General features: G+C 52.0%; 1 protein-coding gene across 1 annotated transcript in view; it reads left to right on the top strand.

Annotated features, from left to right (window-relative positions):
- JDP2 (Jun dimerization protein 2) overlaps positions 1–22903 on the top strand; it is a 30127-nt gene extending 7224 nt beyond the window's left edge. Inside the window, exons 2-3 of the mRNA XM_065872055.1 lie at positions 14102–14206; positions 22718–22903. Coding sequence (XP_065728127.1) covers positions 14102–14206; positions 22718–22903 — 291 coding nt within the window. The remainder of the gene's footprint in view (positions 1–14101; positions 14207–22717) is intronic.
- Positions 22904–23116: the final 213 nt, after the last annotated feature.

Here is a 23116-nt window from a genome sequence, read left to right as displayed (position 1 = left end):
AGAAGGACACTGGGGCAGATTCGGGTAGGCTGCAGAGATAACTGGAGTGAGGTCGATGGATCACCTCTGGGTTTAGCGACCCCGTGAGCCTGCACATGTCCTGCCCTCTGTGGGGCTCATTGACTGTGCTCTGCTTTTTGGCTGCAGGGTCCCCCTTTACTGAGTACACTGCCTGTGCCTGTCTTGGGTGACAAGCTCCTCCACGGCTTGCTTCCGCGGCCCTTCTCCCTGCCTCTACCACGAGCCACCACCAGTACAGAACCGTGGCTCTTTGGAAGCCATGTAGCCAGGCAGGACTGCTGATTGGAACAGTCTGGCTCTGGAGGTTACTAGACATTTGAGCTTCAGCTTGCTCCCTAACTCCAAACATATACAAAAATTAGCTCAAGTTGGATCAAAGACCTACTGTAAGAGCTAAAACCACAAAACTCTTGGAAGAAAAAGCCACAAATATTTGTGACCTTGGATCAGATATGACACCAAAAGCACAAGCAACAAAAAAATAAATTGGACATCATCAAAATTGAAAACTGTTGTGCTTCAAAGGACAAAAAGTGAAAAGACAATCCCCAGAATGAGAATTTTCTCAAATTATACATCTGATAAAGGACTTGTATCTAGAATATATAAAGAACTATTACAACTCTAATAAAAAGACAAATAGCCCAATTAAAAAGTGGGCAAAGTATCTCAATGCACGTTTCTCCAAAGAAGTATAAGCTCATTAAAAGATGCTCAACGTCATTAGCTGTCAAAGAAATGCAAATCCAAACCACGCTGAGATACCACTTCACATCCGCTAGGATGGCTATAACAAAAAGGACAGATAATAACAAGAATTAGTAAAGGATGTAAAGAGGTTGTAATCCTCATAGACTGCTGTTGGGAATGTAAAATGGTGCAGACACTATGGAAAACAATCGGGCAGTTCCTCAAAAGGCTAAACATAGCGTTACCATATGACCCAGCAATTCCACTCCTAGGTATATATGACCAAGAGAAATTAAAACATATGTCCACACAGAAAGTTGTTCAGGAATGTTCATATCTCAAAAGTGGAAACAACCCAAATGTCCCTCAGTTGATGAATGGATAAATAAAACGTGCTATATCCATACAATGGAATCTCATTTGGCCATAAAAGGGAATAAAGTACATGCTACAACATGGTGAACCTTGAAAACATTAAGTGAAAGAAGCCAGTCATGGGACTTCCCTGGTGGCGCAGTGGTTAAGAATCCACCTGCCAATTCAGGGGACACGGGTTCAAGCCCTGGTCCGGGAAGATCCCACATGCCACGGAGCAGCCAAGCCCGTGCGCCACAACTGCTGAGCCTGTGCTCTAGAGCCCGCGAGCCACAACTACTGAGCTCACACGCCACAACTGCTGAAGCCTGCACGCCTAGAGCCTGTGCTCCGCAACAAGAGAAGCCACCGCGGTGAGAAGCCCGCGCACTGCAGCGAAGAGTAGCCCCCGTTCACCACAACTAGAGAAAGCCCGCATGCAGCAACGAAGACCCAACGCAGCCAAAAAAAAAGAAAGAAGCCAGTCACAAAAGACCACGTATTGTATGATTCCATTGATATGAAATGTCCAGAATAGGCAAATCTATAGAGACAAGAAGGAGAACCAGGTTCCTGGTGCCCAGGGCTGGGGGAGATGGGAGGAGTCAGGGGTGATGGCTAAAGGGTATGGAGTTTCTTTGCGGTGGGGGGGGGGGTGTTGAAAATGCTCTAGAATTGATTGTGGTGATGGTTGCACAACTTTGTGAATATACTTAAAGCTGCTGAATTTGTCTAGTTTTAGTGGGTGAATTGTACAGTACGTGTGAATTTTATCTCAATAAAGCTATTGTAAAAATGGGCAAGAATAATATCTACCTCACCCAGGTACAGGGAGGATTAAAAGTGATAATGTATGTAAATCACCCAGCACGTATCGGTGCTCCAGAATTAGTAGCTGTGGTGATTAAAGCCCCCCTTTTAGGCCAACAGCAGTGAAAAAGTCAGGGTCTGGTTAGGGACATTTTTTCTCTCTTTCTCTTTTGTTGCTAGTGGCCATCCAGAAGCAATGGGAGCAGCCTGACAGGGTTTTGTGTGGAACTCGGAAGGAAATATGGAATAATCTTGGTTACTCATTAGCATCCCCTGGAGAGTATTTAAAAAAATACTGACATTCAGCCCAGAGATTCTGGTTCAGTTGGTCTGGGTGGGGCAGGCTGGTGGTTCTAATCTGTAGCCATTGATTGAGACCCGTGGTACCTTATAAACCAGCCCAGGTCTTTGAAGGAGTGAGGACATTTGCCTTCAGGACAGAAGGATCACGTGAGCAGTGCACTTTATGGTTTGACAACTGCTTTTGTAGAGATTATCTCCTTTGATCTGTTCAAAAACCTTGTGAGGTAGGTGCTTTTAGTACCATTAGTTGTTAGGGAACCAGGGCTCAGAGAGATTAAGTAACTTGCCATGGTCTCATTTCTTAAATTTATTTTATTTTATTTTATTTATTTTATTTTTGGCTGCGTTTGGTCTTCGTTGCTGCATGCGGGCTTTCTCTAGTTGCGGCGAGTGGGGGCTACTCTTCGTTGCGGTGCGCAGGCTTCTCATTGCGGTGGCGTCTCTTGTTGTGGAGCACGGGCTCTAGGCGCGTGGGCTTCAGTAGTTGTGGCACATGGGCTCAGTAGTTGTGGCTCACGGGCTCTAGAGAGCAGGCTCAGTAGTTGTGACGCACGGGCTTAGTTGTTCCACGGCATGTGGGATCCTTCCCGGACTAGGGCTCAAACCCATGTCCCCTGCACTGGCAGGCGGATTCTTAACCACTGCACCACCAGGGAAGCCCCCAGGGTCTCATTTTTAAGGCATAATTTTATCTAATCTTTTTTTTAGAAAAAGCAAGATCCACACCCATGCTCATACCTATTAGTTATCAAATCTAACACTTTGGAGAGCGCTGCCAAGGTGACGTCTGGTGCCAGGTTAATCTGTTTTGCATAGATTTCGGAACAGAGCTCTTTCTGCTACTTCTCTTTACTGATGAGCATCCTGAAAGTGCAAGGCAAACTGAAAAAAACATTATTTACATCTGTGTGTATATATGTATACACATATATACACATAAACACCGTTTGTAACTACTGATCTGTGTGTGCAGGGAAAACATAAGACAGGAATAATCTGCATCTTGAAACTGTCAGAAACCTGCAAATGTCCCTCATAACCTCTGAGTTAAAGATTTGGCATCAACCACATCTTAATGTTCTCACTGAATGACTATAATAAGTGTATGATACAATATGAGCCCCTTAATAAAATACCACCTTTATCTATTTAGTATATTGCAGTATCCTTTGGAGAAGAGACTTCTGCTGAAACCGATCTGAAGTCCACTGGTTTACATCAGCCCTATTCAAAGTCGGGTGCACAGACCAGCTGGCATCTGGAAACATGTGAGGAGCACAGACTCTTGAGTCTCACCCTAAACCTACTAAAGCAGACTCTCTAGAGGGTAGAGCCCCCCAAATCTGTGATGTAATAAGCCCTCCAGTGGGTTCTGATGCTCTCAGAACTGAGCGTCCCTTCCAGCTCTGACTGGCAATGATTCTCTCTGAGAATGGCTACTAGGGTCTAAAGCCACATTTTTCTCCAAACCTATCTCAAGCTTCCTGGAGCAACCCGCATGCCATCACGTGGTACCTGAATCTGTGTTAGGCAGGGTTGCTCTCTGAGTCTGCAAACACCTTAGCATTTCCAAACCAGTTATTTCCAGGTCTTGAGACGCTCCTGCTGCCAGCATTCACACCCGAAGGGACTTTCCAATTAATTAAGCAGCTGAGCTTGTCAGTAGGCCAGCTCCTTTATTGTTTTAGAAGAGGGAGAATCAGATAAACTGTTCTGATGCCAAAGGCGCCTTCGTTTGCTGAATCTGGCCCAGAGTCTCAGCAGCTGTGGTCTGAAAACTGGGGCAGGGGGCTGCTCTCTGCCCCCCTCATCTGTCTGGGTGCTGTGAAACCCCTCCTTCCCCCCTCTATGAACTTGAGCTGCATCCGTTTCATTGCATAAGTCACGCATGGTGAAAATCACCCTTCCGTCCTCCAGGCCAGGCATCTCTGGTCGTGAGTTCCTTTGACCATTGTCATCTGAGTGGGATTCTTATTAGCTGGCGTTCTGTTCCCTTGAAGTAGAGTTCGCCATTCTGCTTAGCGATTTGTTGTCTGTGCCTCGTGCCTGAAAGAAATTGGCCGAAATCTGTATTTCATCTGCACCCCCTGCGTACAGATTAAACAGAACCGCGTTGGTGGAGAATAATTAAGCCAAGGACCTTGTTTTTCACCTTCATGATGAAAGACAAATGACTTCCAAGGCTTTAATAGGATGATGACACTTGAAATGTTCTTCTACTTTGGCCAGCTTGGGACTTTCAGAACATCCCTGCTCATAAATATTCTTTGCAACAACTGCATTTTCATTTAATTGTAGACAGTCATTTTGCAGGAGCTCTTGTCTCTGTTTTTTTGTTGCTGCTATTGGTGTTTTGTTTTTTTGTTTTTGCCCTGGTGTAATCAAGGCATGCTACACCGCTTCTTGTTGCTGTTGTTAAAGACCCAGTTTCAACTGTATGGTTAACTCTTTTTGAGAAGAAAATGGATTTTTCCCTGCCAGATATATTCTGCTTCTTACCAGTCTTTTGGGGGTGGGGAGAATCTTGTGGGGGCCACTATTTCTCTCCTTTTCTCATCTTTTTGAAGTGAGTGTCAATTGGGCAAGAAAATTGATGGATTGCCTAGTGGGAAACCAAACCTCCCTAAACCATAAATATGAAACGGGCCTGTAATAGATGTATTTCAACAAAAAAGAGCCATCATTCTTCAGATAGCTCTTGTCCACAGAAGGATATCCTGGCAGCCATTGTCCCTTTTCTCTTCAATGTTAACGTTGCTGCCGGAGCCAAGGTGATTTTTCCCGTCTCCTGGCCTCCCCCTCGCTTTTGCAGTAACCGCGTTTGCTCTTCGCTTAGCAGGGCGGTCCACAGATGGCTGCCACTCTGCCCAGCCGGCTTTCTCAGGCTTTGTTCCAAACACAGTGCCGCCTTTTCTTAGCAGTGGAAATGGGCTGTTCTCCACTGCTTTCTGAGAGAATGGCCCTTTCCTACTCTGTGCATATAAACCAGGCCCAAGCCTTGGGCAGCCTATTGTTTTATGGGTTCTCTTAATCCAGGGGGAGGATTTTCTGAGGACCACGGGTGTAAGGGCGGGGGTTGGGAAGGCCGAGGTCCAGAGTTGCTTCTTCTTGCTGAGATGTGAGCACTCAGGTCAGTTTGGATGGATCCCCCATGGCTCTAATGCAACCAGAGTGGGGGCAGGCTTTCAGTTTGTAAAGGAGGTGTTCCCTGCTTCTTTCCAGAAAGCAGTGGTGTTCTGGTTGGTCTCACTGCTGTCTGATCCAGAGACCTGGGCAGACTCACTCTCCTTCCCTGAACTAGAGTTCCCAGGCCTGCGGATACAGCAGGAATCAAGGATCTCTAGGTCTTCTTAGTTCCAGAACCTCAGGATGGAGCTTAGTTTTCAGCCCTGCTGCTCCCCACGCTTTCCTGCAGAGGCCCAGCGCACCGAGCCATCGCTTCTCCACCTGCGCGTGCCCCCAGCCGGGAGAGCCGAGTGCATCGTCTTGGCAGGTGGAGCCATTGCCTCTGCCAGCTCTTGTTCAGAGCCTTCAACTGGTGTTTGGCTGGGCTGGAGCTTTGAGTGAACAGGGCGTCCAGATGTGTGGGTTTGTTCATAGGTGAAAGTGTTGGATTACAGCCTGGCATTGGGAGCAGTTGAAAAGGGCACTGGACTGGGAGTCAGGAGTCCTGGCTTCTTGTCCAGGTCACCAGCTCTGTGGATCAGGCCTCCCTTAAGCAAACATTTATTGAGTGCTACTGATGGCCATAAACTCTACAAGATGCTGGGCACACAGAAAGTCAACAAGACATGGACTTTGCCCTCATGGAACTCCCAGTTCAGTGGGGGCAGAAACTGAGGCTAGTATATAGCACAGTAGAGGCCAGGATAAACTCAAGATTCTATGAGAGCCCGGAGCAGAGGGACACCTCCCCAACTTGGAGGCGATGAGAATCAGGGAGGACTTCCTGTAGGAGGTGATGCTTGAGCTGAAGGTACAGCGTGAGAGTAAGCCAAGGGGACAGCAGAGGCAAAGGCATGAGGCCAGGGAAGTGTGAGGTATAATAGAGGCTCCAGGTTGCAGGAACATGGCGTGTAGGGTAGGAATAGATAGGAGGTGAGACCACGGCAGGTGGGGCCCAGTCATGGGGAGCCTTGCTGGGTACATTAGGAGCTTGGGCTTTATCCTGAGGGTATTGAGGAGGCCCCTGAAGGCCAGTAACTGGATCATATTTGCATTTTAGAAAGTTCCCTCCAATGGCTGGGATAGAGGATGGTTGTGCAGGGTCAGGAGGCCTCCTAGGAGGTGATGCAGGAGAGAGAGACAGAAGTGGAGAGACAGAGAGAAACAGAGACAGAGACAGCGAGAAGAGAGAGAGCCTGGAAAGTGGCAGGGGAGATGGAGAGTGGGGAGCAAATCTGAGGAAGATTTAGGATGTAGAATTGGATGGCCTGTCTGGTGAAAACTGGAGATAAGGAGAGGGACAGGTGAGGGGCGAGGCCTGAGTTTCTGCCTCCTTGAATGACTCGGCAGTGGTGCCAGGTGGGGTGGAGAATAGAGGTGAAGCCACCAATTGAGGATAAAGACTTTGAGGGGCTGAGGGACATCCGGATTGAATGTCCAGCTGGCAGTGGAGCTTTCGGTCTGAAAATAAAGATTTGTTTGGCATTTGAGAAGAGGTGGTGGCTGAAACCACACGAGTAGATGGAAACGGTGATCTGGAGGCAGTATGTATAGAGGGTCCCGGGCAAGAGACAGGAAAGGAGAGTCAGAGAAGTAGGAGACCACACAAGGTCAGTGTTGAGCGTCCAGGGCGGAGAGAATTCCAGAAAGAGGGTGTGATGCACAGTCGGTGGAGCCAGGAGGCCCAGGGACTGACCCTCAGTGTCCCTTGGACTTTGTGAGGACCCAGGCCCTGCCCTCCAGCGTGAGCCTTGGAGAGAGCGCTCCCTCCCCTGGGCCTTGGTTTCATCATCTTGGCCTCAGTGTTGCCAAGAGTCCCCTTCCCACACGGCCCTCCCTCTCCCCTCAGTAAAGCCAACACTGCACTCGTGACCCCTGAGGGTCACACGAATGAAACCCCAGGGAGTCAAAGCTGGCTGGGGTCTGGGGAGCTCTTGGTCTGGCCCAGTGTTGGAAGGCAGTGTGATGTATGGGAACTGAATCCCTGTTTTTCCCCAGCTTGGTGGCCTTGGGCAGACACTTTACCTTGGTTCCTCACCTGTAAAATGAGGCCCCTTAGCACCCACCCTGTAGAAATGTTTGAAGGTTAGGGGAAGTGGGAGCCTTTGTGTTTATTAAAGATGAGCCACGGGACGGGAGGTGGGCTGATTGGCCCAAGGTCAGAGACAGGGGGCAGCGCGGTGACTGGAATCGGGTGTCTGGTGACCAACCCCGCCGGGGTCTGTCTCTTGCCAGGGCTCATAAATTAGTAGCCCACGGCCGGGGCAGCCCACAGATGTGTTTTGCTTGGCTCCTGCAGCGTTCTTTTCAAAATGGAATTCGTTGCCAACATTAAAAATGGGGAGATTTTACCCACAAGCTCACATTTTCAGCTAGACTTGAAAACTTGGAGGATTTGGCCACACTGAGCCCTCTCTGCCCTGGGGCGAGTGGGGGGTGTCCCCTCTGGGGGCCAGACCCTCATCCAGCCATCCTCCCTCACTAACCTTGACTTGCTTGGCTCCTGGGGGTGGCTTGAGTTTGCAACGCCAGCCCTTTGACTGACCATTTGTCCTGAATTTTCTTACAGCCTGGCCCACTGTTTACTAAAACTGTCCGGTATTTCATAGCTGAGGTCCATACCTTGGCCGTTCAGAGTGAGAGGGCCTGGCTGGAGAAGATGTGACAGAGAGGAGGGTGGAGTCTCCGACGGCTCAGCCCCAGGAGAGATACTGGGGAGAGAGCCTGTGCCCTGCGGGCTGCAGGGGGTCAGCAAGGGTGCTGGACAAGGGCCCCTGGCATTTCCTCATTCCTCCCTGCAGGGGTGGCAGGAGGCAGAGGGGACTGTGGGCCCAGCCTGGCCGGCCTGGCCGAGGTCTTGCCCCTGGACTGGCCCGCTTTGTTGATGTCTGAAGGGTAGGGTGGTGGAGGCAGGGGGTGGGGAGGTTCTGCAGCCCCTGGCTCCGAGCAGCCGTGCTTATGTGGGAGAATGTCTGGTATGTTTGGTATCTGGGTGTTTACTTCCCAGGGTGCTCCTGGGTCCCTGGTGTTGAAATGTGGCTCCTCCATGCAGGGGGGAGGGCCCTCAGTGGGCGTGGCCAGGGCTAGATTTGGAGGCAGCAGGGCAGTCACTTCAGGCCTGCCCATTGACAGCTTGCGCGTGCCCTGAAGCACCTCCACTCTGCACCCGCCTCCCCACCTTCAGGTCTCCTTTTATGCCAGATTCTGCCTGTGCGGGAGGCTGGGTGGGCCCCGGGCAGCCCTGGCCTCACCTGGGAAGACAGGCAGGGAAGCTGGCATTTTCAGAGCCCTTCCTGGGTCCCCGGCTCTGGGCTGGAACTTAGTCCCCATGACGACCCTGTGCAGCAGGGCTCAGTGCCTTCCTTGTACAAGTGAGGGACGGAGGCTCAGAGAGGCGGAGTGACTTGCCCAGGAGCACACAGCAGAGCTGCTGAGGGCGACCCAGGCCTCTTAGACCCCAAAGTTCATGCTGACGACCCTGATGCCCTGAGTCTCAGATAAGCCTACTTCTCTCTGCCCGTGAGACAGTTCTTGGTCTGAATGAGCCTCTCAGACCTTCACTGCTCTGCCTAGTGCTGGGGGTTTGATTTGGTTTTTGCCCCGCTCTCTATTTCTGCTTGTCACCTGCTCTATTGCTCTTTTCTCTGTTGCTTTGTCCATGTGAGAGTTTCTGTACCTGCAGCGCCTGGGGTTAAAAAGTGTCATTGCTCTTTCTCATCCTGTCTTTTTGTGGGTCTCGCAAGATACATATTTGGAAATGCTTATGAAATGTCAGAATTCAAAATCACATCTGGGTGACTGTTGCCACCGTGTGAGAGCCACGTGGCTGGCAGACGGGGCCTGAGAAACATGACCAGGGTGAGAGGAGGCCCCCCTCCTGCTTTCAGCGTTACACATTTAATGTTAACTGTGCAAAAAATATTTTTTATTTAAACATACCTGGGTAGGAAAAAACAAAACGGTCATCGTGCTCAGAGTCAGACGCTTCTGCTGCTGCTTTAGGGTCCCATCATCAGGGTGGAGCTGAAAGGGTGGGGGGCTTGTTACCTAGGCCACCTGCCCTTCCAAGAGCAGAAGACGCTCAGGCCCTGGGGCCAAAAGGCCTGGATTCAAAGCTGTCACTGACCTTCTGGACAGCCTTGATATCTTTAGTTTCCTCATCTGTGAAAGTGAGGAAGATAATAGGCCTGTCCTGATTGGTTTCCTGAGACCATTTAACCCCCTGGGACCCCTGATACCCGAGATTTTCTACCTGCTGAGGTGACCCACCTCTGTTTGTTCAAGGGCTCTTCTGCATCCAGGTTCTGCCACTTTCCCAGCTGTTCTAGAAGCATTGCTCCTGGGTAGGCCTTCTCCCCTGGATTACTGAGGACCACCTTCTGCATCACCTGACTTCACAAGGGTGGGACCCTGGTGTCCCAGGCATCTTTCAGTGGCAAGAGGCAGAAACCTTCTCCAGCTCCCTTCAGGCCAAAGGAGGAATTTCCAGGGTAGATTCAGGTGTACCCATCATGGACCCCACAGAGATGAAGCATAGTCAGGCCTCTCCAGGGGTGGAATCAGAAGGACCAAGAGAGTTTCTGTCTATCCCTCTGTCTGTCTGTACCATCGGCCTGTGGCCATATCCCTGTGTTTCTCTCTCTGTGTCTGCCTTGTTCCCTCTGTCTCTCTCCACCCACCTTTGTCTCTCTGTGTTCCTCTGTCTCTCCTCTCTGTCTCTGTCTTTACCTTTCTCTCTCTGGAGCTCCCTCCATCTCTCGGGGTCTAGACAGGGTGAGGCAAGCCAGATGCCCAGGGCATGGCATTTAAGGAGGCACCCACCCTCAGGTGCTGGCCCTGCCCTGGCACAAGTGAGCTCCAGGGTGAGCGCCTCCTGAAATGTGTGCCCTGGGTACCTCACTCACCACACCCTATCCAAGCCCTGCTTCTCTCTCTGTCACCCGTTCCCTCTCTTTGTCCAACTCCCTCCTATATCTGAGTGTTGGTTTCTCTCTTACCGCGTGGTCTCTGCTCACCTCCACACATCAGCAGCCTGATCTTTCTGCTTCTCTGGGTTGAAATTGGTTGTCTAGCCTGTATGCCTCCCAGTCCAGCAGTTCAGTTTCAAATTTCTAGTTGGTGAATACAGCCCAGCTTGGGTCAGCCGCTCACACCTCATGCAGTCAGCTGGGCCAGGGGCTGGGGTCGCCCTGGCCCTCAGCAGGGGCTTGGGAACAGGCTGTCTGAGGAGGGACTGCTCAACAGGAGGGCACCCTTGGCCGTGGATCCCCAGGTCTGTCCCTCCAATGTGAAGGGTGGTGCAGGGGCCCCCCTCACTGCCAGAACACAGACAGCTTTGTCCTTGGGCCTTCTTGGGAATTGGGGATAAACAGAGCCAGGATCCAGTTTGAGAAGAGGGAATGATAGGCTTACTCCACCCCTGCCCCCATCTCATGGTTTTTAAACGTCTTGAGCCTCAAGCTGCCTCTTCTTCAAACATGCTGGATCTTCCCGCTGTATCTGCAGAAAAAGTCGTATCTCCCATTTGGGGTTCCGGTTTTAGATGTCTGAGCTGTGGGTGGTGAAAACACTCTGCTGTCTCTCACCCACGCGGGACCAAATGCTTCAGAGAATCCGGGGAGCAGCAAGGAGAAGGCAGCAGCCTCAACTCCGGGGATGCTCAAAGGCCTGGGGGAGGGCTGCGCCGGTCCAGGCAGCTCCAATCAGAGGACGCAGACCATGCAGGCCCAGCGAAAGGAGCCAGAGTGAGCCCGTGGGGATGGAGAAGGCCAAGGGCACTGCCCAGCCTCTGTCTTATTTCCAGCAGGACCTCAGCATCCGTTTTCTGTGTGCCCTGTGGGAGGCTCTTAAATAGCAGAAGGAGGATTTGGGGGAGAGGCAGCACAGTTTCAAAGGGGAAAGTGTGACGATGGGGCTTTGGGGCCATTTCTTGCTTTATTGGGAGATATTAGCCAAGGCATGGGTACAGGAAAGGCCCAGGGATGGACGTGGAAGCCGGTGGTGCTGTGGTGCTGGGGTCTTTAGGCTTAAGAGCACAGCCTGGATCCTTCCAGGGCCTGCTTGGGATTTGTGCACCCACCACAGCCATCGGTGGCCTGCACCCTGAATTTTTTTTTTTTTTTTTTCTTATTTGGCTGCGTTGGGTCTTCGTTGCTGCGCTCCGGCTTTCTCTAGTTGTGGCGAGCGGGGGCTACTCTTCCTTGCGGTGCGCGGGCTTCTCATCACAGTGGCTTCTCTTTGTTGCGGAGCACAGGCTCTAGGTGCGCGGGCTTCAGTAGTTGTGGCACACGGGCTCAGTAGTTGTGGCTCGTGGGCTCTAGAGCGCAGGCTCAGTAGAGACAGTTCCTTATGAGCACTGGAGAAAAGGTTATGCAGATGCAAATGTAGGCAATAAATCACTTTTATAATTATAGAATCCAAGCCCGTGGCATGTTTCTCTTGAATCTTTTATTCCATTCATTCATTTGACTAACATTTGCTGTGCCCCTACTCAGTGCCATGTTCTATGCCAGGTGCTGGGGATACCCAGGTCGCCCATTCTCCAGATTAGCAGGGAAGGCAGCTACTACATAAGCAGAGAGTTACCGTGGGGTATGATAGAGACTCTTACAGCGGGGAACTCAAAGTGCTGTAGCAGCATAGAAAAAGCAGTTAATTCTATCTGGGGAGTCAAAGGAGCCTTCCTGGAGGAGGTGGCATTTGCTCTTGAGGGTTGTAAGAGTTTACAAATAGGAAAGGAAGGACCTGGCTGGCTTGGAGAAGGGTGAGACGTTTGGAGTCGAGAGGAATGGCAGGAGGGAATTGATGTGGCTGCAGAGGCAGGGTGGAGCAGCCCCCCATCTGGGTGTCATCCTGGCCCAGTTGATCTCTTAAACTTACAGCGTTGAGCCTCTTTGCGTCTGCTGCTAGCGCAGCTTCCGTTGGCTTCCAGCTTTATGTAGGATGAGGCCCTGTGCAGGGGTGGGGTGGGGAGGTGGGTCCTGGAGGACAGAGGTTGTGTCTCCTAGGAAACGGCAGCTCTGCCAGAACCCCAGAACCCTGTGAGCCTGGCAGGGCCCAGGTTGCACACATCACCTTGGCAGTTTGTGGGCAAACCCTCTCGGCCGAGGGGAGATTGCACTGCCAGCCACTTCCTCCAGTTCCTTCCCTCTGCCTGTCGTCACGGTTACCTCGGCCTTGTTGGGGGTGAGGTAGAGGTTGGTTGGAATCAACTTTGTCCGGGTTTCTATTTCCCCAGATGCGGGTCAGCCAGAGGAGCTGTCACTTCTGGTTCTGTTTCAAAGGAGGCCAAGGGGCTGGGAGGTGCTTGGGTGCGGCCGTGTTGACAAGGCGCCTCTCCAGCCAGCCTCCCAGGCAGGGTGGGAGTGGGTCAGGGAGAAGCTCCAAGGTGGTGGAGAAGGAGAAGGGGCTGCCCTGCCAGGGCCTGTGCTGAGGGCCGTGGGTGCTGGTCTCCAGCCCAGGCCCTCGGTCTTGAGCTCCTAGAGCATGCCGGGAGTGCAGGCAGAGAGGCTGTTTATTTTCCTGGCCTGAAGCCCTTTCGGCTGAGACCTTATTCCAGGCCTCAGGCTGCCAGAAGCACCCGCAACTGGCTCCAGAAGTGAGAGAGTTGGCAACCCAACACTTCTCCAGAGGCCTCGGACTCTAGGCCATTCCCAGACCGGCTGGTCCTGTGTATCCTCCAGATTCTCCTGGTGGGTAATGGACAGTGAGAGACATCACGTCAAAGTGATCCTAATGGGCTGGGGCTGTGGTCAAGAGCAGGAAGGCTGAAGTCAGAGAAATCTTGAGTTGGAAGCCTGACTCTACCGCTTCCTCGCTGTAGCGCCTTGGGCAAACTGGGCTGGTGAGCCTCAGTCTCACCATCTGTGAGATGGGGCAGTCATAGTACCTTCCTCATCAGACTCTGTAAGGATTACATGACCTGTGTTTAAAGGCTTTAGCAAAGTAGGCAACAAATGGCAGCTCTTGTTATTATTATTAATGAAACAACAATAACTGCAGCTTTGAAAGTCCGTGTTGGCGGACAGCGAGCCTTCTCCTTCCTATTCTACGGGCCCTGTTTCATGCATGGTAAATTTCCTAGTGTGTCTCAGGGAGAAGCAAGCCTGGAGACTCCAAAGGCCCCTGTGCCTGTGTCCCAAGCAGGGCACTTTAAGGAGCCCATGGGATCCTGGGATGCAAGTGGGTGTACTGGGGGAAGAACATGCAGAGGCAGAGAGAAGGATGAACCCAGGTGAGGGGGCTGAGGAGAGTTTTCCATCACCAGAAGACAGATCTGAGGGTTTGGAAGGACCGAGAGGGAGGACAGAATACCTCAGGGAGGTGACAGTGGGGGCAGAAGGTGAAATCAACACTCATGCCCAAGGTGTTTTGAAAGTGCCAGGGAGCCACTGACCTGGAAAATAATGCCCAGAGGGCTTGGGCCAGGCAAGAGAACAGACCGCCACCGCCCATGGGGTGTCACCTCTGTGTGAGGAGAGCGCCAGGCTCTGGGCCTCCTGAACTCTGGCAGAACCCAGGTGGCCCTGCCCTCCTGGGGCACTGACTTCTCCCAGGGATGCCCACCTACTCCGAGAGCATCCTCAGGCCGGCTGGGAAACGCTGCCATCCCACCCGCCAAGAGGCCAGCGGGCTGGCAGTGTGGCTCACTCACGGCGAGGTGTGGGTTAAGTTGTCCATCTGCCGGTCTGAGCGTAAGGAGGGAAGCTGTACGCCAGGCTTGCCTCAATGTCTCATCCGTGGCTCTTTGCCCTCACAGCTAGACGAGGAAGAAGAGCGAAGGAAAAGGCGTCGGGAGAAGAACAAAGTCGCGGCCGCCCGATGCCGGAACAAGAAGAAGGAACGGACGGAATTTCTGCAGCGGGTGAGCAGGGCAGTGGCCACGGGTGACCCCGGCCTTGTCCTTTAGTGGCTAGTGTGCTTATAGACCAGGAGACGCCATCGAATGCCTGCAGAATCAATGTGTACTCGTTGACATCTGCCCAACCAGCCTCGACCCCTCTGCCTTCCCTGCCTTCTCTCCGATGCCCCCTCCCTGAGCCAAGACGCCCAGGGGCAGCCAGCAGCCGTTCCGCCCACCCAGATCCCTGGACCGCCAGAGAAGGTGGGAGGAGCCAAGTTCCCCGCCTCTAACTGAGGTCAGACCCGCGATGCTAATGGGCCCAGAGGGCCCAGGACTGGCACTACCCATGCCGGTGCGCTGAGGGCTGTCAGAGTTGTCTGGCGCGGGTGCAGATGAAGTCAGTGAGAGCTCCCTGCACGTGGGCAGTGGGCGTAGCGATGGGGCAGAGAAAAGTTCCTCCCTCACGTGCAGGAGGCTCTTCTGGCTCTGCCTCCCATCTGCCTGGCCTCAGCCCCACCGAAGCTGACCCCCGAGCTCTTGGCTGTTGCCTCTGGGACCAGAGGTCAGCTCTGCGTGCCAAGGCCAGTGGAGGGCCGCCTTGCCTCGTGGCCCTCGGAGCACATCCCTGCCCTTTCATTTGGAATGTGCCAAATGGGCCTTCCCTGCTCCTCAAAAACGGTAGATGGCTGTGAAGGGACATGACCAGAAAGCTAATTAGTCCCAGCCGGTGGTCTCCAGCCTCCCCACCCCCAATCCCTTGTTGATTTCTAAATAACAATAGTAACACCATAGAATAATAACATCACAGGTCAGGCTCCCTTCTACAGCGGGCAACCGCTAACACTAGTTGCTAACGTGTAAAGTGGGGCCCTGTGCAAAGCGCAGTGTACATATTCGCTCATTTTATTGGCATAATAACTGTATGAGGTAGGGGGCTGCATTATTCTGTCTGCACACGGGGACACTAAGGAAGGCACGGGGAGTTAAGTAACTTGCCCAGGTCCCTCAGCAACTAAGCGGTAGAACTGAGATTCGGCCTGAGGCTAACTTCAGAGCATCCATCCTCAGCACTCTGCCCTGCTGGGTCTCATTCATTCATTCGTGGGTTTGTTCATTCCTTTGTTCATTCATTCTTTTGCTCGTTCGTTGATTTGTGGACAAGTAGTTTTAAGCATGTACTGAGTGCCCAGCCCTGTGCTAGGTGCGCTGGGGACACACAGGAAGGACCAGTCGTGGTCCCTCCTGTGGGATCTGGAGAGACAAGGCCGGGCTGGACTGGGTTTTCTCTGATACTGGGGCTCTGTGGGTCTCTTCTCATGCTTGCAACAAGCAGAGAGCAAATCTGAGATCATGGGTGTCAACACCGTGGGGCAGTGTGTACACCTCCGGCTGTGAGCATCTAGGGCAGGGGAAAGGTCAATGGAGGCGGAGTTAGACTCCTGGAGCTGGGAGCCCCTTGGAAGAGATGGTGGACCAACACCAGGAGGGAAGTTTTCAAGAAAATTCTAAGACATGGGTCTCACATAGGCCTTTAAGATAGATGGAGTGTCACACCCCTCATTTCCAGCCCTGAGTGCCTGTGGAGTTGGGCGAGGCATAGCAGGGAACAGAGAATCTCACATCCCATCCCCGCCTTCAAGGGCCTGTCAGCCAGTCAGCAGGCAAGAAGGGCCAAGTGAACGCACACCAGTAACACACTAGTGCAGCGAATGGTCAGCGCCAAGTGAGCGGGACGAGCTGCTCCGCACATTCCAGTAACACCGGCTGAGCACCTACTGTGTGCCAGGCATTTCCCGTATCTCGTTTAATCTTACAACATTCCACTGAGCTGGACATTGATGATCCCCATTTTAGACACGGACCCATAGCGCAGAGAGTCAAGTTACTTGCCTGAGGTCACACTGCTAGTGTGCGGTGGAGCCGGGACTCACCCAGCTGTTCGCTGACCCATCTGTCCATCCTTAGCGCTGAGTGAGTGCCCGCCACACAGTGGGCCCTCAGGCCATGGCTGCAGTGGGGTGGCAGGCAGGAAACAGGGATGCGATATGTGCTGAGCGTTAGGTTGGGCAAGCGCGGCGGGCTGTGAGCACAGAGGGAGGGGCCCTGTCGAGTCTAGGCTGCGGAAAGACTGCTGATTGAGACATAAGACAGGAGCGGGAGGCAACGCGTGGAAGGACAGGGCTGGAGAGGTCAGTCACCACCAAAGCCAAAGCAAAGGCCAGAGGCAAGAGGTGTTGTTTAAGGATGTGGTGAAGGGAGTGAAAAAAATACCAGTGTAGCTGGAGTGTACAGTCCATGGAGAGAATAGGGCCCCAGAGCCTTCACCTGTCAGGTAATCGCTGTGCTGGGTTGTCTGGGGCAGTCCCGGTTTGTGCCTGTTGGCCTGGCCTGATTATTAATGGCACATTCTTTCACTCTCTCACCTGTCTCTGTTAGGATGATGAAGTGTGTTGGTCATGGAGAGCCACGGGAGGGTTTCGGGAGGAGAGAGATACACCCTGTCGCTGTGGCTGCAGCGTGGGGCACGGAATGGGGAGCTGAGAGTAGAGTGGGAAGACCGGTTATGTGGCGGTGGTGCTATCCTGGTGAGAGGAGCAGGCAGCTGTGGACCGAGAGAAGTGCAGGCCTCGAGGAGGGAGGTTTCGGGAAGTCTGTTGGGGCTCAAGTCCAGCCCCCCTCATCCCCACGCCCACCTCCTCCTCCCCTCTGGCCTTGGAAGCAGAGGCCGGGTGTGAGGTTTAGGGCGTGAAGGCAGATGGCCGTGTGCACAGTCAGTACCCGAAGACATGGGGGATTCTCTTGTAATTAAGTAATTCGTTTATTTATTTATTTAACATCTTTATTGGAGTATAACTGCTTTCCAATGTTGTATTAGTTTCTGCTGTACAACAAAGTGAAACAGCTATACGTATACATATATCCCCATATCCCCTCCCTCTTGCCTCTCCCTCCCACCCTCCCTATCCCACCCCTCTAGGTGGACACAAAGCATGGAGCTGATCTCCTGTGCTATGCGGCTGCTTCCCACTAGCTATCTATTTTACGTTTGGTAGTGTATATATGTCCATGCCACTCTCTCACTTTGTCACAGCTTACCCTTCCCCCTCCCCATATCCTCAAGTCCATTCTCTAGTAGGTCTGTGTCTTTATTCCCGTCTTACCCCTAGGTTCTTCATGACCTTTTTTTTTTTTTCTTAGATTCCATATATATGTGTTAGCATATGGTATTTGTTTTTCTCTTTCTGACTTACTTCACTCTGTATGACAGACTCTAGGTCCATCCACCTCACTACAAATAACTCAGTTTCGTTTCTTTTCATGGCTGAGTAATATTCCATTGTATATATGTGCCACATCTTCTTTATCCATTCATCTGTCGATGGACACTTAGGTTGCTTCCATGTCCTGGCTATTGTAAACAGAGCTGCAATGAACATAGTGGTACATGACTCTTTTTGAATTACGGTTTTCTCAGGGTATATGCCCAATAGTGGGATTGCTGGGTCGTATGGTAGTTCTATTTTTAGTTTTTTAAGGAACCTCCATACTGTTCTCCATAGTGGCTGTATCAATTTACATTCCCACCAACAGTGCAAGAGGGTTCCCTTTTCTCCACACCTCTCCAGCATTTATTGTTTGTAGCTTTTTTTTTTCCTTTGTGGTATGCGGGCCTCTCACTGTTGTGGCCTCTTCCGTTGCGGAGCACAGGTTCTGGACGCGCAGACTCAGCGGCCCTGGCTCACGGGCCCAGCCGCTCCGTGGCACGTGGGATCTTCCCAGACCGGGACACGAATCCGTGTCCCCTGCATCGGCAGGCAGACCCTCAACCACTGTGCCACCAGGGAAGCCCTGTTTGTAGCTTTTTTGATGATGGCCGTTCTGACTAGTGTGAGGTGATACCTCACTGTAGATTTGATTTGCATTTCTGTAATTTATTTTTAACACGTCACATATTTACAAGGCTCGGAGGTACAAAGGTATATGTATGTGTATGTGCACACACACACACACACACACAAACACACACACACACATATAAACACATACACACATATACGTATAATGTAAAAAGTTACCCTCCCATCCTTGGCCCCTGGACACTCAGGGCCACCCTGGGAGATTCCTGTAGCCTCTCAGAGTTCACCTGCCAGGACCAGCCACATCCCTGAAGGAGGCAGGCCTTTGTGGGGGTCAGATCCGCGCCCTGCAGGCCCCAGGCCACCTCCGCTGCCTGCATTCGGGAGCAGCGGCCCCTTGGCTCCCCACGGCTGTACAGCCGGCCTCTGTAACCCCGCTGTGCCCGACACAGCTCCCTGGGTGTGGGCATCAGTGACACAGTCTCACACCCTCACAGCGTTCCTTGCTCTTCATAGCCACTCTCTCCCTGATGGTCACAGTGACTCTGGAGGAGGCAAGGCAGCCCCATTCCACTGACTGGCATCTGAGGTTCGGAGGGATGAAAGTTGCTCAGCGTCACACAGGGGCCGAGTCAGGACCGGAGCCCAGAGCTTCCTCTGTGGCCCAGCACTCTATTCAGGTGCCCAGGCTCCGGGACTTGGGAATCTTATTCACAGCAGTGTAGCTGGCCAGTGGCAGAGTCAAGATTTTAACTCAGACAGGGCTTTTGGGCTCAGAAGTCTGCACCAGGCTTTTTTTTTTTTAACAGAAAGAGTTGGGAAGTGGAGCCCTATTTTAAGTGCATTAGGGTAACTTTTTAAAATAATAGAGTCAGAGAATCTTAATGCTTAAATTTCCCTGGGCCAATTATTATATTTTAAGGGGGAAAATGAGGTCTGGAGAAGGGAAGTGACTAGTCCAAGGGCACACAGAAGGATGCCCAGCCCCTCACCCTGTGGGTTTTTTTTTCCTTTTTGCGGTACGCGGGCCTCTCACTGTTGTGGCCTCTCCCGTTGCGGAGCACAGGCTCCGGACGCACAGGCTCAGCGGCCATGGCTCACGGGCCCAGCCGCTCCGCGGCATGTGGGATCTTCCCGGACCGGGGCACGAACCCGTGTCCCCTGCATCGGCAGGCGGACTCTCAACCACTGCGCCACCAGGGAAGCCCGGTTTTTTTTTTTTTTAATTAATTAATTTTCATTTTCGGCTGCTTTGGGTCCTCGTTGCTGCACGCAGACTTTCTCTAGTTGCAGCGAATGGTGGCTACTCTTCGTTGCTGTGCACGGGCTTCTCATTGCGGTGGCTTCTCTTGTTGTGGAGCACGGGCTTTAGGCGCACGGGCTTCAGTAGTTGTGGCACGTGGGCTCAGTAGTCGTGGCTCACAGGCTCTAGAGCACAGATTCAGCAGTTGTGGTGCATGGGCTTAGTTGCTCCGTGGCATGTGGGATCTTCCCAGACCAGGGATCAAACCCATGTCCCCTGCACTGGCAGGTGGATTCTTAACCACTGCGCCACCAGGGAAGCCCCATCACCCTGTGTTTTTTCTGCTCCTTTCACTGACCACCGTGGAGGAGACAGAACCTCCTTCACTTGCATTAATTCCATTCTGAAACGACAAATGGTTTCATTCTCTCTAGGGCAGTAAATATCTACCAGAGGCAAAACGATAAACAAAAATGCAAGAAGGGTCATTCATTTCATACTTAAGGTGCGAAGATCCTAGCCCACGTTCCTGAATTTATTAGGAAAACAGATCTGGCAATTGCTGTTCTAAAACCACAAACCACTTCTACAATCATGGTTTAAAAAAAAAATTCCTCTGAGCTCAACTTATACTTACACATTAAATAAATGCATAGCACCAACTAATAAAACAGAAGAAAATAAAATGAAAAAGCAGTTAGTTACAGTCTGATAGCCAGACTGTCAGAGGTCAGGATAGTCTATGAGGTACCCATACATTTTCAAACCAGCAAAACATCATGCCATTCCTATGATACACGCACAGGGGAGCAAGTCACCACATACCCATTGGGTCTTTTTGTGCGATACAGGCGTTCACGTGTAAGGTAGGTTTGACGTGTGGTCTTTTGAAGGACAAGGCTGTGTATGCAGGGCTGCTGGACCCTGCCCCTTGCATGTCCATTGTAACTTCCATTCACTGTGCAACCCAACTCGTTCCTTGCCCTCCCCACTGCTCTCCAGAACAACTCCCACCTCCCTGCTTCCTTGGATACCCCCCACCCCAGGCTCAAGGGCAGCTCTCCTCCCAGCTGCCCATTCTGCAAATGCAGGCAGTCTCCGACACCTGCCAAGTTTTCTTGGAAACGGCCTCCTCCTCTGCTTCTCCTCCTTCTTGTCTTCATATTCCCTTGCTCATGGCTTAAAGTAAAAATTCCTTAAGCCTCCCTAACCCTTCAGTTTACAAAATGCTTTTCCCACGTGCAGTCATTTAATCCCCAGGATCATCATCTTTTTACCGATGAGATAACTGAGGCTCAGGGAAGTTAGGAAACTTACTCTTGACTCTGATTCCAGACCCCACCAGCTTTTCTGGTTCTGGCTATAAATCCACCTTCCCAGCTTTGTACCCTACTATATCCTAAAGTGACCTATGGTCACAATGGAGGATTTTTATCTCCTAAACACATCTTAAGCTTTCCCCTGTCTGCATCCTTGTTCACTCAGGGCTTGCTTCTTGAAATGCCCCCCACTCCTACCGACTTTCTCTGCTCGACAAGAGTCAACCCATTATTCAAACGCAAGGTCAGATCCGGCCATTTAGCCCACTCTCTCATGGTCTTCTAGACCCTGGATGGCTGATGGACACATGATAAGCTCTTGTTAGGGGCTCACGGGCCTCTGGACCCCCTAGAGCATTCACTATACACAGCAGGTTCTCAGCACACGCTTGTGGGTGGGTGGATTGAAGCGAAACTCCTGGAGGCAAGAGGCTCAGAGGCTTTGAAGTTGGAGCTAAAACCTTGACTGGGGGGAACCGCATGGTCAGAGACATTCCCAAGGTCACCAGGTTGTAGACCCAGTGAGCAGGCAGCTAAGATGGGCACCTACCTGCCCCAGACTCATGGTTTCACATGGGGTCTCTCCTGGCCCGCAGCGATGTTCTTCTCTCGGAATTTGGAGAACCATGGACCAGGCCGGCCTCCCTGTCGCGCTTTATCCGGCTGAATCCAAAACCACCCTAGCTGGCTTTTAATATTTTCCCCTGAGCACTTTTTCCTTCTTTGAGGCTGTTTTCCCTCAGCGTTTGGTCACGAGGACTGTATATCTCAGCAGTTCTGAGTCCGCAGCACTGGGCTGCCTCCGCAGACATGAGCAAAAGGAACAACTCAGTCAGCCTGGCTGGTGTGGGGAAGACAGCAGCCCTGGGGCCCTGGAGAGCCCCGAGGGAGGCTGCCCGGCTGGGCCCCCAGGCGGGGCCGCTCAGCCCATCGCAACCACAGCCCACACTCGGTCTGATGCAGGTTGCCCAGCCTTGGCACTGTGGACGTTTTGGATTGATAGTTCTTGTTGTGGGGTCCTGTGCATTGAAGGATATCTAGGATCATCCCTGATCCCTACCCACTGGATTCCAAGGGCACCCACCCTCCCCAGTTGTGACAACCAAAGATGTCTGCAGATATTGTCAAATGTCTCCTGGGAGGCAAAAACTGCTTCTAGTTGAGAATCACTGGTCAACCTTTGCTGGCCCTTGAGTAAATTCCAACCTCCAAACTGGTCATAAGTTTTTAGACAGAGTCCAAGAAATACCATTCCGGTGCCTCTGTATTTTCCTGTGTTGACCCCCAGAGCCTTGAATTGGTATGCCCATCACCTGTCATCATGAACAGGTAAACCACCCTAAATCAAATCAACGTTGCTTCCTTGCCCTGGAGCCTCTCCAGCTGAGCTGGAAGTTCTCCGGAAATCTCACTTGAGGTCTATTTAAAGCCACATTTTGGATCCAGAAGGATGACTGTTGATTGCCTCACAGTGGGCAGAGGTTCTAGATATCAGGGGATAAGGAAGAGGCTATTTAAATAATTACAGACTAATAACCAGGAAGCACATGTTTCAGGAGGAATTACGTGACCACACTGGGCTTGTGGACCCTACAGGCCAATGTATCCCCAACATACATTTATCATACATAAAGCACCTTGCCATTGCACTGCCATCGTGGGCCACCTTTAACCCCTCCGTGGACCCTCCGTGCATCTGTTCTGGATCCGCTTGGCCTCCGTTCTTGTCCCACCCTTTGTTTCTTGTGCAAAGGCCCTGAGGCAGGAGAGTATTTGGCGTATTTGAGCAAACAGCAAGGAAGCCACTGTGGCTGGAGTGGATTGAGTGGGGAAGAGAGGTGGGACATGAGCCAGGCTGGCCCCAGGATATAACCTGGGTTCATCCCACTAGCAACACAGGCCAGTGTCACAGGTGTGACAGGCACGGCCTAAAGAAAGTCAGTTACCCAGGGGGACTCAGTAGCAGATTCTGTGCTTCCTCTAGTGGGAACCTGGCAGACAGAAAACAGGCAAACGCCAGCTTGCTGTGCCCTGTGCCTACCCGGAGGGAGAGTCTCTTCCCGGAGCTGGTTCCCGGTGAGAGCCTAAAGCCACGTGTCTGTTTTGCATGCAGGAATCCGAGCGGCTGGAACTCATGAACGCAGAGCTAAAGACCCAGATTGAGGAGCTAAAGCAGGAGCGACAGCAGCTCATTCTGATGCTGAACCGGCATCGCCCCACCTGCATCGTTCGGACGGACAGCGTCAAGACGCCCGAGTCCGAAGGCAACCCGCTGCTTGAGCAGCTAGAGAAGAAGTGACCGTGGGCTTGGGAGGAGGAGGAAGAGGAGGAAGAGGAGGAAGAGGAGGAGGAGGCCACCAGAGGGCCCTTCCTTGGTGCATGAAAAACTTTACAACAAGGCTCAGCACAGCCAGTAATTAGTGGGGCTTTTTTGTGAAACTCAGATCAGCCGCATAAGGGGAAGAGCAGGCTGACGAAACCCAGAAGGACCAAGCGCTGAGACCAAAGTAGA

This window comes from Phocoena phocoena, chromosome 2, assembly GCF_963924675.1.
Source record: "Phocoena phocoena chromosome 2, mPhoPho1.1, whole genome shotgun sequence".
NCBI classification, from domain to species: Eukaryota; Metazoa; Chordata; class Mammalia; order Artiodactyla; family Phocoenidae; genus Phocoena; species Phocoena phocoena.
The sequence above is the reverse complement of the archived record's forward strand: the minus strand, read 5'-3'. Positions and strand labels throughout refer to the sequence as shown.